This window comes from Protobothrops mucrosquamatus, unplaced genomic scaffold (genome assembly GCF_001527695.2).
Source record: "Protobothrops mucrosquamatus isolate PMUCROS unplaced genomic scaffold, P.Mucros_1.0 scaffold_39, whole genome shotgun sequence".
Taxonomy (NCBI): domain Eukaryota; kingdom Metazoa; phylum Chordata; class Lepidosauria; order Squamata; family Viperidae; genus Protobothrops; species Protobothrops mucrosquamatus.
In genome coordinates, this window is record NW_015386115.1 from 211492 (window position 1) to 225795 (window position 14304).

The window sequence follows — 14304 nt, forward strand, 5'->3', positions numbered from 1 at the left end:
CTACCTACCTACCTACCTACCTACCTACCTACCTACCAACCATCTCTATCTATCTACCTATCTAACTTACCTATCTGTTTCTTGCAAGAATTGAGTATGTCTAGGTTAATGAAAAGAAGGACTAGGGGTGACATGATAGCAGTCTTCCAATATCTGAGAGGCTGGCCCAAAGAAGAGGGGGGGGTCAACTTATTCTCCAAAACACCTGAAGGAAGGACAAGAAGCAATGAGGCAAAGAGAGAAGCAACCTAGAACTAAGGAGAAACTTCCTGACAGTGAGAACAATTAAGGAGCTGAACAACCTGCCTCCAGAAGCTGTGGGGGCTCCATCACTGGAGCCTTTCAAAAAGAGACTGGTCTGGGCCGGGGTCTCCTGCTGGAGCAGGGGGCTGGACTAGAAGACCTCCGAGGTCCCTACCAACTCTATCATTCTAGGCTCTGTGTTCTGAGTGAATGGTCGAGCTAGGGTTTAAGACCTACCACAATGATCTCCAGCGGAATCGGCACCACCAACTTCTTCTTAAAGCGATCATTGATTTCTTTGCCGCCCAACAGCAGAACGATGCAGATGAGCCCAACGACTAAAGTGGCCGTGTTGGTTTTGGTGATATTGGAGAACACCTCAATCAAGCTCTGAAATAAGACAAGACAGAAAGATAACCAATTAGGTCTGCAAGATTACTATGAGAATTATCTGATGCTTTGGACGGGGAGGGGTCCACTAAGGAGACTTGTCTGTGGCCTGAGAAAACCATCGCACTATTCTGGGACTGCAACAGGAGCAATCTTCCAAAGAGTTCTCAGGACTACAACTCCCATACTCCCTTGGGTTGGTTGTGTTGTCCGAAGCAGGTAGGAAGCAAAGGGCCAAACGAAATCTACCAACTTGCTTATTCCCATCTTTTCAAGTCCCATTGGTCAGGAACAGCCTAGTAAGTGAAGCATCCTATTACAGATGGAGCCAGTTTGGTCTAGAGCAGTGTTTCTCAACCTTGACAATTTTAAGGCATGTGGACTTCAACTCCCAGAATTCCACAGCCAGCAATGCTGGCTGTGGAATTCTGGGAGTTGAAGTCCACATGCCTTAAAATTGTCAAGGTTGAGAAACACTGCTCTAGAGGTTAAGGCACCACCAGGCTTGAAAGCAGGAGATTGTGAGTTCAAGTCCTGCCTTAGCCATGAAAGCCAAATGAGTGACTTTGGCCCAGTCAGTCTCAGTCCAAGTCACCTTACAGGGTCACTGCTGTGGGGAAAATAGGAGGAGTTATATGTAAAAATAATAACTGAATAATAAAGTTGGAAGGGACCTTGGAGGTCTTCTAGTCCAACCCGCCCGCTCAAGCAGGAGACCATATTCCATTTCAGATAAACATCTGTCCATAGATAGACACAGATAGATAGATAGATAGATAGATAGATAGACAGACAGACAGACAGACAGACAGACAGACAGACAGACAGACAGACAGACAGACAGACAGACAGACAGACAGACAGACAGACAGACAGACAGACAGATAGATATAGACCAAGGGTAGGCAACCTTGGCTCTTTTATGACTTATGGACTTCAACTCCCAGAATTCCTCAGCCAGCATGGCTCAGCTTGGAAACCTCTCCCTTTCCCCTCAGCATGGCTGGCTCAGGAATTCTGGGAGTTGAAGTCCACGAGTCATAAAAGAGCCAAGGTTCCCCACCCCTGCCCTATATCAGGGGTCCTCAACCTTGGCAACTTTAAGACTCGTGGACTTCAACTCCCAGAATTCCTGAGCCAGTATAGCTCAGCTTGGAAACCTCTCCCTTTCCCCTCAGCGTGGCTGGCTGAGGAATTCTGGGAATTGGAGTCCACGAGTCATAAAAGAGCCAGGGTTGCCTACCTCTGGCCTAGGCCTAGGCCGCTTTCTGACTCATGGACTTCAACTCCCAGAATTCCTCAGCCAGCATGGCTCAGCTTGGAAACCTCTCCCTTTCCCCTCAGCGTGGCTGGCTCAGGAATTCTGGGAATTGAAGTCCACGAGTCATAAAAGAGCCAAGGTTGTCTACTCCTGAAATAGACAATCAGATGGAGAGATGATATAGAGAGATAGATACTTACGTAAAGAACAGACAGGGGGCCACTGAATCGTTTGATATTAATCCCGAGCAGATACTTCAGCTGAGAGGTAAACACGTGCACGGCTGCTGCAGTTGTGAATCCACGCACCAGGGGCTCCGTCAGGTAAATGGCTACAAATCCAAAACGAAGGAGTCCTAAACACAACTAATAGGAAGAGAACCCACATTCTAGCAAGAGTCATTGAAATCACTTTTGATTTTTAAACCAGTTCACAACAAGAACGTAAGCCAGAGATTTCCAGTCGTAGAGAACAAGAAGTTATATGAAAATATTTGATCAATGAGAATCACGAAGGGTGACAACCGCTGTGCATTTTTTTTGTTCTTCTCTATGACTTTTTCCAAGTCTATTGTGTAATCTAAGCAAACCTGTCCGATTCAAGCGGAACATTAAGTTATTTTTGAAATAAAAAGCCGGGTTAACTTAGCAGAGGTTTCTGTTTCCATAACACATGCAGAGTACAAAGTCTGCAACAATACTTGGCCACACCTTTCTCATACTCTAAATCGGTGTCTCATATCACCTACGAGACCACACCACCACAAAAACACTCGTGGACTTGACCGAAAAGAATATTTGCAGCTTAAGGTTGAACGGTGGGCTCTTCGCTGCTCTCCGAGCTTGATCATTTTCTTACAGATGTTTTATTACCAAACCAGATTACAGCATCAGTGAAACGTCTGCAGGAAAACCACCAAGCTCAGAGAGCACCAAGGACCGCACGTTGATGGAAGATGCTCAGCCTCATCTTGAATGGCAAAAAAACCCAAAAAAAACAAGACTTAGGAAAATCAGATTTTGACTTAGATGAAAGCAATAGCTAAATCTACTTCTGAATCTGAATTCTTTGTGGGCTGCCCCAAAGAAGAGGGAGTCAAGCTATTCTCCAAGGCGCCTGAAGGCAGGACAAGAAGCAACGGATGGAAACTCATCACGGAGAGAAGCAACCTAGAACTAAGGAGAAACTTCCTGACAGTTAAAACAATTAACCAGTGGAACTACCTGCCTCCAGAAGCGGTGAATGCTCCAACACTGGAAGTTTTTAAGAAGAGACTGGACAGCCATTTGTCTGAAATGATATAGGGTTTCCTGCCTGAGCAGGGGGATGGACTAGATGACCTTCAAGGTCCCTTCCAATTCTGCTATTCTATTCTATTCTATTCTATTCTATTCTATTCTATTCTATTCTATTCTATTCCATTCTATGTTTTCTATTCTATTCTATTCTATTCTATTCTAATTCTATTCTAATTCCATTCCATATTCTATTCTATTCTATTCTATTCTATTCTATTCTATTCTATTCTATTCTATTCTATTCTATTCTATTCCATTCTATTCCATTCCATATTCTATTCTATTCTATTCTATTCTATTCTATTCTATTCTATTCTATTCTATTCTATTCTAATTCTATTCTAATTCCATTCCATATTCTATTCTATTCTATTCTATTCTATTCTATTCTATTCTATTCTATTCTATTCTATTCTATTCTATTCTATATATTCTATTCCAATTCCATTCCATTTTTTCTATTCTAATTCTAATTCTATTCAGCTGCTGCACCCCTTACCTGTATAAGACCTGACAGCAAGGTGACCGCCACTGCCACTTTCACCCGCATAGCATCGCGGGCGTCGGTCCCGTTGGTCGAGTTGGTCTCCGTCATGCCAGGCCATTCATCGGGGACTTCTCTCACAGCTACTCCGCCAATCATCAGGCTGATCACAGCAAAGGTTCCTGCAAGGGGGCGAGGTTGGAGAAGCCAGCATTAGGGCCAACAACATCCAGACACGTGAAAGAAACCACTGGAAAGAAAATTTGTTTTTTTGTTTTTGTTTTTTACGAAATGACATATCGTTGGTCCTTAACACCTGAAAAACTGTCAAAAACGACTAAAAGGTCTTTCAAATGTATGCTGGAAACGTACGAGTAGCTCTTGATCATTCCTTTAGTGACCGTTCAAAGTTACAACGGCACCGGAAAAGGGACTTTATGACCGCTCTTCCCACCTAGGACCGTTGCAGCCTCCCCCACGGTCACGTGATCAAAATCCGGGCCCTTGTACAGATTGTCCTCAAATTACAATGGTTCCTTTAGTGACTGTTCAAAGTTACAATGGCACTGGAAGAAGCGACTTGTGACCGTTTTTCACACTTACGACCTTTGCAGGATCCCCTTGTTCAGGGGGATGAAAATTCAGACGCTTGGCAACTGACTCATATTTATGACGGCTGCAGAGATGGAGAGGGTTCCACCCAACTATATTTTCAGGAACACAGTCATCTAAACCAGGAAGTCATCTAAACTGGAAGATGTGTGGACTTCAGCTCCCAGAATTTCCCAGCCAGCAAGGGGTCAGTTTCTGGGAATTGAAGTCTACACATCTTCCAGTTATCAAAGTTGAGACACACTGATAATAGAATAGAATAGAATAGAATATGGAATATAATAGAATAGAATTAGAAAACAATAGAATAGAATAGAATAGAATAGAACAGAATAGAATAGAATAGAATATGGAATAGAATAGAATAGAATAGAATTAGAAAAGAATAGAAAAGAATAGAATAGAATAGAATAGAATAGAATAAACAGATTGTATAATAGAACAGAACAAAACAGAATAGAATAGAGAATGGAAATAAAAATAGAAATAGAATAGAATAAACAGATTGTATAATAGAACAAAACAGAACAACAGAATAGAATAGAAAATGGGAATAGAATAGAGAATGGGGAATAGAATAGAATAGAATATGGAATAGAATAGAATAGAATTAGAAAAGAATAGAAAAGAATAGAAAAGAATAGAATAGAATAGAATAGAATAGAATAGAATAGAATAAGGAATAGAATAGAATAGAATTAGAATAGAAGCTGGAAGGGACCTTGGAGGTCTTCTAGTCCAGCCCCCTGCTCAAGCAGGAGAACCTGTATCATCTCAGACAAGTGACTGTCCAATCTCTTCTTTAAAACCTCCAGTGAGGGAGCACCTATGATTTTTGAAGGCAAAGCAAACTGCAAAATCATTGATACATTAAGAGACATACCTATTGATATATGTCTGGAAGTTCCAAAAAATGTATATAGAAAGACTGGAAAAAATGAAGAATACAGGCCAAAGACTGGAGGAACTGCAGCCAGCGACGCATACGCCAATCCTGAGAGAAACGTGAAAGAAAAAAAGGAAAGAATAAGTGAGATGCACAACTGAATTATTGGAATAAATGGTTCAATGAAGAATAGTTAGACGGTTGTAATTTATCAGTGTTTTTCCCCCCAATTCAATTCTCGGTCAGCAACTTGTTTGAAAGTAAAATGTCAAATTTTAAATTATGAAAGAAAACCTGCAGCAAGACACACAATTTTTTTTTCATTTAGGGCAGGGGTCTTCAAACTTGACCCTTTTGTGACTTGTGGACTTCAACTCCCAGAATTCCTCAGCCAGCGTGCCTGGCTGAGGAATTCTGGGAAGGGTCTTCAAACTTGGCCCTTTCATGACTCGTGGACTTCAACTCCCAGAATTCCTCAGCCAGCGTGCCTGGGTGAGGAATTCTGGGAGGGGTCTTCAAACTTGGTCCTTTTATGATTTGTGAACTTCAACTCCCAGAATTCCTCAGCCAGCGTGCCTGGCTGAGGAATTCTGGGAGGGGTCTTCAAACTTGGCCCTTTCATGACTTGTGGACTTCAACTCCCAGAATTCCTCGGCCAGCATGCCTGGCTAAGGAATTCTGGGAGGGGTTTTCAAACTTGGCCCTTTCATGACTTGTGGACTTCGACTCCCAGAATTCCTCAGCCAGCGTGAATTCTGGGAGTCGAAGTCCACAAGACATAAAAGGGCCAACTTTGATTTAGGGGGGTGTAGATTTTGTTTTTCAAAGTTGCAGTTTTACTAACCTTGAGGCAGCTGCATGACCCCCGTGCTGATCCCCGAGACCACGTCTCCCATCAAATATTCTTTCACGGGATAGTGAGGAAGCCATGTTAAAATCGGGAAAAAGCTATAGAGGACCGATTTGGCTTTTTTGGAAGAACAGCTGAAAACGCCCAAAGCAAAAACATGTGGTCAGTCAAGCGAAAGAAACGGTCAAGAGTGAAAATCTTTATGTGTTCATTTTACGTCTCCAGCTCTGCAGACGTTTGCTGAGGAAAATATATATGGAAACTGGGTTATTCAAAGAAATGAGTGGCATAACAAAATATGGAATATGGTAATAAATGATACATGAACAGAAATTAAATTTAAAAAAAGGGATGATTAAAGTAAATAATTATAATGAAATATGAGAGGATTTTATAAAAACAGTGTTGGTGGAAGGAAGGCAAAGGGAATAAACCTACTCAAGAATATGTGATGTTTTGGAAGGGATAAGGGCACAATTGAAATATATTGTATAATGTTAGTTGTTATATGAGAAGCAATATAGATAATAAAAATGGTCTCCAGGGGGGTGGTTGCACTGTAACATTTGTATTTTTTATATATACTATTCTATTCTGTTTTGTTCTGTTCTATTCCATTCCATTCCATTCCTTTCCATTCTATTCTATGTTATTCTATTCTATTCCTTATTCCATTCCATTCCATTCCTTTCCATTCTATTCTATGTTATTCTATTCTATGTTATTCTATTCTATTCTATATTATTCTGTTCTGTGGTGTTCCATTCCGTTCCGTTTCATTCTGTTCCATTCCATGTTATTCTATTCTATTCTATTCTATTCTATTCTATTCTATTCTATTCTATTCTATTCTATTCATTTCTATATTCTATTCTTCATTTCTATATTCTATTCTATTCTACATTTCTATATTCTATTCATTTCTATATTCTATTCTATTCTATTCATTTCTATATTCTATTTATTTCTATATTCTATTCTATTCTATTCTATTCTACACTTCTATATTCTATTCTTCATTTCTATATTCTATTCTATTCTATTCTACATTTCTATATTTTATTCTTCTATTCTATTCTATTCTATTCTATTCTATTCTATTCTATTCTATTCTATTCTATTCTATTCTCCATTCAATTCCATTCCATTCCGTCGCTAAACAACTTTCTGTAAGTCAAGGACCACCTGAACGGGATCCGAAGAATGGCCAGCTGATTAGTTTAATGAAACCCCGCAGATTTCATGTCTTACCGAAGAGTGTGCGCTATCTTTTGGCCAAGAGGCCGAGTTGTTTTGTCCTTTGTGTGCAGCTGCCCGTGCAGGATCCCTTGATTGTACACTTGTCTCTCCACATGGTACATGGGTGATGACGTGGGCCGCGCGTCATCTTCTCCCTCATGTTCCATAGTACGTATTCAATAAACGCGAGGACAGGAGAGACGTTTCTTCAGGCTGCCTGTATAAAAAGATTAGCATGGAATGTTTCTTTCTATTGAGAAGAAATACAAAAGAAAACTTTTGGATCTGTCCCTCTGCCAGGCTTCTCTTTAACCGAATGAATGAATGAATGAATGAATGAATGAATGAATGAAAGAAAAAAAGAAAGAAAGAAAGAAAGAAAGAAAGAAAGAAAGAAAGAAACAAGATTGGAAAGATAAGGAAGAAAGAATGAAAAAAGAAAGAAAGGAAGAAGGAAGAAAGAAAAGAAAGTTTAGAAAGAAAGAAGATTGGAAAGATAAGAAAGAATGAAAAAAGAAAGAAAGAAAAGAAAGAAAAAGAAAAGAAAGTTTAGAAAGAAAGAAAGAAAGAAGATTGGAAAGAAAGAAAGAAAGTTTAGAAAGAAAGAAAGAAAAGAAAGTTTAGAATGAAAAAGAAAAGATTGGAAAGATAAGAAAGAAAGAAAGAAAGAAAGAAAGAATGAAAGAAAGCAGGAAAAAGGTAAATTAGTAAATCATCCTTCCTCTGAACACTTTTTTTTAGTGTAGATTTACTTTAGACAAAAATGCAGTAGTCCTCAACTTACAACAGTTAGTTTAGTGACCACTCAAACTTACAAGGGCACCAAAAAAAGCGGCTTAGGACCATTTTTTCATGTTTACGACCGTTGCAGCCTCCCCCAGGGTCACGTGACCAAAATTCAGACGGTTGGCAACTGACTCCTATTTACGACGGTCACGGTGTCCGGGGGGGGACACGTGACCCCCTTTGGTGACCTTTCGACAGGCAAAGTCAACGGGAGAAGCCAGATTCACTTCGCAACCGGCTTACGAACTTACGAACCGAAGCGACTCGCTTTAACAACCGTGGGCAGAAAAGTTGTAAAATGGGGCAAAATTCCCTGAGCAACTGTCTCGCGTAGCGACGGAAATCTTGAGCTCGGCGGTGGCCGTAAGCCGAGGACTATCCGTAAAGCTGCTCTGAGTTTTAGTTTCTCCGCGGACCAAAAGGAAAACGTGCATGATTTAAAAAATTGCCCTTACGAAAACTCGACGCGTTGCAGAAACCTACGTAGAAGGGCAGCGCAAACAGAGCTAAAGAGCCTTTATCTGTCAGATAAAAACTCTTAATCCCATCCAATCAAAGTAAGCTTTTAAAGGATTTACTGCTGCCATCGACTAGCAAACGGGGGACAAACAGACTATATAAACGAGGAATATCATAGGCTGGCTTCTGCAGATTGATTCCTTCAATCAATCCATCAGAATAGAGCTGGGACCCTGGAGGTCTTCAAGTCAACCCTTTTGGGGGGGGGTAGATGTGATAGCAATATTCCAGTATTTGAGGGGCTGCCACAAGGAGGAGGGGATCAATTTATTCCCCAAAGCACCAGAGGGCAGGACAAGAAACAATGGTTGGAAACTGATCAAGGAGAGAAGCAACCTGGAATTAAGGAGAAACTTCCCGACAGTGAGGACAATTAACCGGTGGAACAGCTTGCCACCAGAAATCGTGGGCGCTCCATCACTGGAGGTTTTTAAGAAGAGACTGGACAGTCACTTGTCTGAGTTGGTCTAGGTTCTCCTGCTTGAGCAGGGGGCTGGACTAGAAGACCTCCAAGGTCCCTTCCAGCTCTATTCTAATTGATTGACTTAAATTAGCACTGTAGAGAAGATAGATCTGAATGTGAGACCACAATTTTGCATGTGTTGCTCACATGATGGGAGAGATGCAAAGGATTTTGGCTTCAGCATGTGGGGAAAAAAAAGGTAGCGCCTTTTACAGATCTTCTGGTCTTTTCCCTTTCCACTACTAACCAGATCTAAGCTTAGTTCTAAGACTCCACAAGGTTGGCCAGCGAGATCTCTCAGGCTTAGAATGACCAGTTTGGTTTCACTTAGATAAGAGACCAGTTGAAATATCCCCCATGGTTTTAAATTAAATTCTGATATTGCAATGAGGTATTCTAGAAAAATAAAATCTCAGATCACCATGTGCTCTACAATCATCTCATTGCAATAATAATAATAATAATAATAATAATAATAATAATAATAATAATAATAATAATAATAATAATAATAATAATAATAATAATAATAATAATAATAATAAAGTTGGAAGGGACCTTGGAGGTCATCGAGTCCAACCCCCTGCTTAGGCAGGAAACCCTATACCATTTCAGACAAATGGCTGTACAGTCTCTTCTTAAAAACATCCAGTGTTGGAGCATTCACAGCTTCTGGAGGCAGGTTGTTCCACTGATTAAATTGTTCTAACTGTCAGGAAGTTTCTCCTTAGTTCTAGGTTGCTTCTCTCCTTGATGAGTTTCCATCCGTTGCTTCTTGTCCTGCCTTCAGGCGCTTCGGAGAATAGCTTGACTCCCTCTTCTTTGGGGCAACCCCTGAGATACTGGAAGACTGCTATCCTGTCCCCCCTCGTCCTTCTCTTCATTAAACGAGACATACCCAATTCCAGCAGCCTTTCCTTATATGTTTTAGCATCCAGTCCCCTGATCATCTTTGTTGCTCTTCTCTGCACTCTTTCCAGAGTCTCAGCATCTTTTTTACACCGTGGTGACCAAAACTGGATGCCATATTCCAAGTGTGGCCTTACCAAGGCCTTGTAAAGTGGTATTAATACTTCACGTGATCTTGATTCTATCCCTCTGTTAATGCAGCCCAGCACTGTGTTGGCTTTTTTGGCAGCTGCTTGATTTCATGAGCAATGTCAACATAGGATACCGAAAACAGAATAACAGAGTCGGAAGGGACCTTGGAGGTCTTCTAGTCCAACCCCCTTGCTCAAGCAAGAGACTCTATATCATTCCAGACAAAGGGCTGTTCAGTCTCAAAAACCTCTAATGATGGATGTCTAAGGAGATTCTCAGTCATCCGGGTCAATGTTGTCCCAAAGATGCTTTTTTTTTCAAAAGTTAACTGGACCTCCTTGGTTTTCCCTGGAAGACCTTTCGCTTCTCATCCCAAAAGCTTCATCCGTTCCTCGTGGTCACTGCTGAACGGGTGAAGCTTCTTGGATGAGAAGCGAAATGTCTTCCAGGAAAAAAACCAAGAAAATCCAGTTGCCTTTTTGAAAAGGCAACTCCAGTGTTGGAGGACCCACAACTTCTGAAGGCAAGCCCTTCCACTGATTAATGGTTCTCATTGTCAGGAAATGTCTCCTTAGTTCCAGGTTGCTTCTCTCCTTGATAAGCTTGCATCCGTTGCTTCTTGTCCTGCCCTGAAGTGCTTTGGAGAATCAATCATTTATAAAAATGTATTTTCATTAAACTTTTGTCCCAGTATTTTATCAACAGGATGGATGTGTATTCTGCGCGAGCAACAATGAAAAGGTCACCAATGTCCTTTTTTTTTTTGAATCACATGCTTCTTACATAGCCAGCTGATTTAACACTGACTATTCTACAATCCACCCAAATGTTCCATGATTCATTTAGATAATCGGTGACTTTAGTTCTTGCTCAAAATGTCCAGCCTATCTTCCTCTAGGAAAATGTGATTTAATTTCTTCACTAGTTCCCCCCCCCCCGTTGTTTTTAGAAACATTAAAGGTCATATCAAAATGTTCTTTAGGCCATCTAAAATGTTCTTTAGGCCTTATCAAAATGTTCTTCAGGCCGATTCCTGGACCAGCCCATTTCATTTGGCAGCTGCCATAAAAAGCAGGAGAACTTTTTAATTAAGTCCTTACCGCCCCAAAGTCAACGTAGATTCAAAGTTGGGATTGGGGTTGAGTTACCTAGCACGTGCCAATAACAAGAGAAGGAAAGAGAAGAGCAATATTTCTGTAGCCTGGGCCACCATATTTTCTCTGGATGAAAATGGCCCATCTTTACAGAAATTGTAGCTTGCCGCAGTTAATATTGATATAGCAAAGTTATTCTCTCCCCCCAACCTTAAGTCATTCAGATGTGTGAATCTGAACACTGGGCCCTATCTAACACAATCAAATTCAACGTAGATAAAAGTAAGATTTTACACTTAGACAAGAAAAAACAACCCTATAGGTATAGACGAGGTGAAACTTGGCTTAATGCTAGTAACTGTGAGAGGGATCTCGGAGTCCTAGTGGACAATCGCTTAAATATGAGCCAGTTGTGTGCAGCAGCAGCCAAAAAAACCAACGCAATCATAGGCTGCATTAACAGAGGGATAGAATCAAGATCACCTGAAGTGTTAATACCACTTTACAACGCCTTGGTAAGGCCACGCTTGGAATACTGCATCCAGTTTTGGTCATCACGATGTAAAAAAGATGTTGAGACTCTAGAAAGAGTACAGAGAAGAGCAACAAAGATGATTTAGGGGACTGGAGGCTAAAACATATAAGGAATGGTGGCTGGAATTTGGTATGTCTAGTTTAATGAAGAGAAGGACGAGGGGGGACATGATAGCAGTCTTCCAATATCTCAGGGGCTGCCCCAAAGAAGAGGGAGTCAAGTTATTCTCCAAAGCACCTGAAGGCAGGACAAGAAGCAACAGATGGAAGCTAATCAAGGAGAGAAGCAACCTGGAACTAAGGAGGAATTTCCTAATAATGAGAACAATTAATCAGTGGAACAACCTGCCTCCAGAAGTTGTGAGTGTTCCATCACTGAAGGTTTTTAGGAAGAGATTAGACAACTATTTGTCTGAAATGGTATAGGGTTTCCTGCCTAAGCAGGGAGTTGGACTAGAAGACCTCCAAGGTCCCTTCCAACTCTATTATTATTAATTATTGTTGTTGTTGTTATTAAATCTCCTGTACTTGGTGTCCTCCTGAACTATTAGCCACGGTTAGATGGGAATTCAGATCTCAGTTATACCAACATAAGGAACACTGCTTACTGATAACTCTTGTTTTTCTCAAGGACCCGTCTCTACTTCTAGGAACTGAAATATGATTCGAATATTGTGGCACACACACTGCCAATTTACAGTACATCGAGTTTCCTTTAACAAGCTGATACATCAGTTTTGAAATGATGCGTTTCAGGAAGCAGAGACATTAATTCTCGGTGAGGTTTTATAGCCGCATGTTTATTATTCTGTAGAGGTTTTAGCTGGAATCTGCTCCTCGCAATTCAATGCTGATGAAACCAAATTCCAATTTCATATAAAAATATCCAGCAGAGATTTCCCTGCTCTAAGCACATGTCTTCATGTTTCTATTTGAACATTTTGGGTGCTCAAGTACCCAGATCTACCTGGCCAGATCTGCTCAAAGTTGAAATGAATTTGCTAATTTCTTTGTTTGTATCCTGCTTTTATTATTTTTGCAAATAACTGAAGGCTACAAACATCTCATCTTCCTATTTTCCCCACGACAGCCCTGTGAGGTGGGTTGGGCTGAGAAAGAGTGGCTGGCCCAGCTGGATCTCAGGGCTAAAGTGGGACTAGAACTCACCGTCTCCTGGTGATTTTCTGGCTTTCGTGGCTAAGGCGGGACTAGAACTCACAATCTCCTGGTGATTGGCCCAAAGTCACCCAGCTGGCTTTCATGCCTAAGGTGGGACCAGAACTCTCCGTCTCCTAGTGATTGGCCCAAAGTCACCCACATGACTTTCATGCCTAAGGCGGGACTAGAACTCTCCGTCTCCCGGTGATTGGTCCAAAGTCACCCAGCTGGCTTTCATGCCTAAGGCGGGACTAGAACTCACCATCTCCTGGTGATTGGTCCAAAATCATCCAGCTGGCTTTCATGCCTAAGGCGGGATTAGAACTCTCAGTCTCCTGGTGATTGGCCCAGTCACCCAGATGACTTTCATGCCTAAGGCGGGACTAGAACTCTCAAGTCTTCTGGTGATTGGTCCAAAGTCACCCAGCTGGCTTTCATGCCTAAGGCGGGACTAGAACTCACAGTCTCCTGGTGATTGGCCCAAAGTCACCCAGCTGGTTTTCATGCCTAAGGCGGGACTAGAACTCACCGTCTCCCACTTTCTAGCCTGGTGCTTTCACCAAACTGCTTCGAGCGTGTCTTGTATGTTCTTTCCAACCCTTTCAATGCACGCACCGCCACAACTGACCACCTTTTCATTTCCTTTCCACTGCATCCTTTGTGTCTTATTTGTTTCTCCCGCTTACACGGCTGCCCAGGTCGCAATAAGAAATTGAAAGCAACCATTAAGGAAATAATTCAGATAACACAACGAAGCGGCTACTGAGGACCTCAGTCTACAGGCAGAGTTGTCCAACTTCGGCAACCTGTGGACTTCAACTCCCAGAATTCCCTAGCCGGCCAAATTACAACAGCACGGGGGAGGGGGGGAAATGTGACTCACTTTTTAATGAGAAACAGGGAGTTCCTCATTAATAACCAGGTTGCTTCTCTCTTGGATCAGTTTCCAACTTGCCAGCCAGAGTGTCTTTACAACGGGTGCAGTGTCTGGGGCTGTGCGATGGTCGTTCTGGGATTCTCCCAGCAGGTTTCCGACAAGCAGTGTTCCAGTATCTCAGGGGCTGCCCCAAATAAGAGGGAGTCAAGCTATTCTCCAAAGCGCCCGAAGGCAGGACAAGAAGGAACGGATGGAAACTAACCAAGGAGAGAAGCAACCTGGAACGAAGGAGAAACTTCCTGACAGTTAGAACAATTAACCAGTGGAACTACCTGCCTCCAGAAGCGGTGAATGCTCCAACACTGGAAGCTTTTAAGAAGAGACTGGACAGCCATTTGTCTGAAATGGTGTAGAGTTTCATGCCTGAGCAGGGGGTTGGATTAGATGACCTCCAACATTCCTTCCAACTGTGTTATTCTGTTATTCTATTTACTTCCATGTATCCAGGTCTGGTGTATCCAAGACCTCCAAGGTCCCTTCCAACATTATTACTGTTATTGTTGTTATTT

General features: G+C 41.7%; 1 protein-coding gene across 1 annotated transcript in view; it reads right to left on the minus strand.

Moving 5' to 3' along the window:
• The window catches only part of SLC26A5 (solute carrier family 26 member 5), a 26804-nt gene extending 19346 nt beyond the window's left edge, over positions 1-7458 (minus strand). The window contains exons 1-6 of the mRNA XM_015810688.2: positions 7276-7458; positions 6019-6158; positions 5172-5282; positions 3692-3858; positions 2095-2259; positions 481-633 (exon numbers count right to left, since the gene is read on the minus strand). Coding sequence (XP_015666174.1) covers positions 481-633; positions 2095-2259; positions 3692-3858; positions 5172-5282; positions 6019-6158; positions 7276-7430 — 891 coding nt within the window. The 5' untranslated portion in view covers positions 7431-7458. The remainder of the gene's footprint in view (positions 1-480; positions 634-2094; positions 2260-3691; positions 3859-5171; positions 5283-6018; positions 6159-7275) is intronic.
• Positions 7459-14304: the final 6846 nt, after the last annotated feature.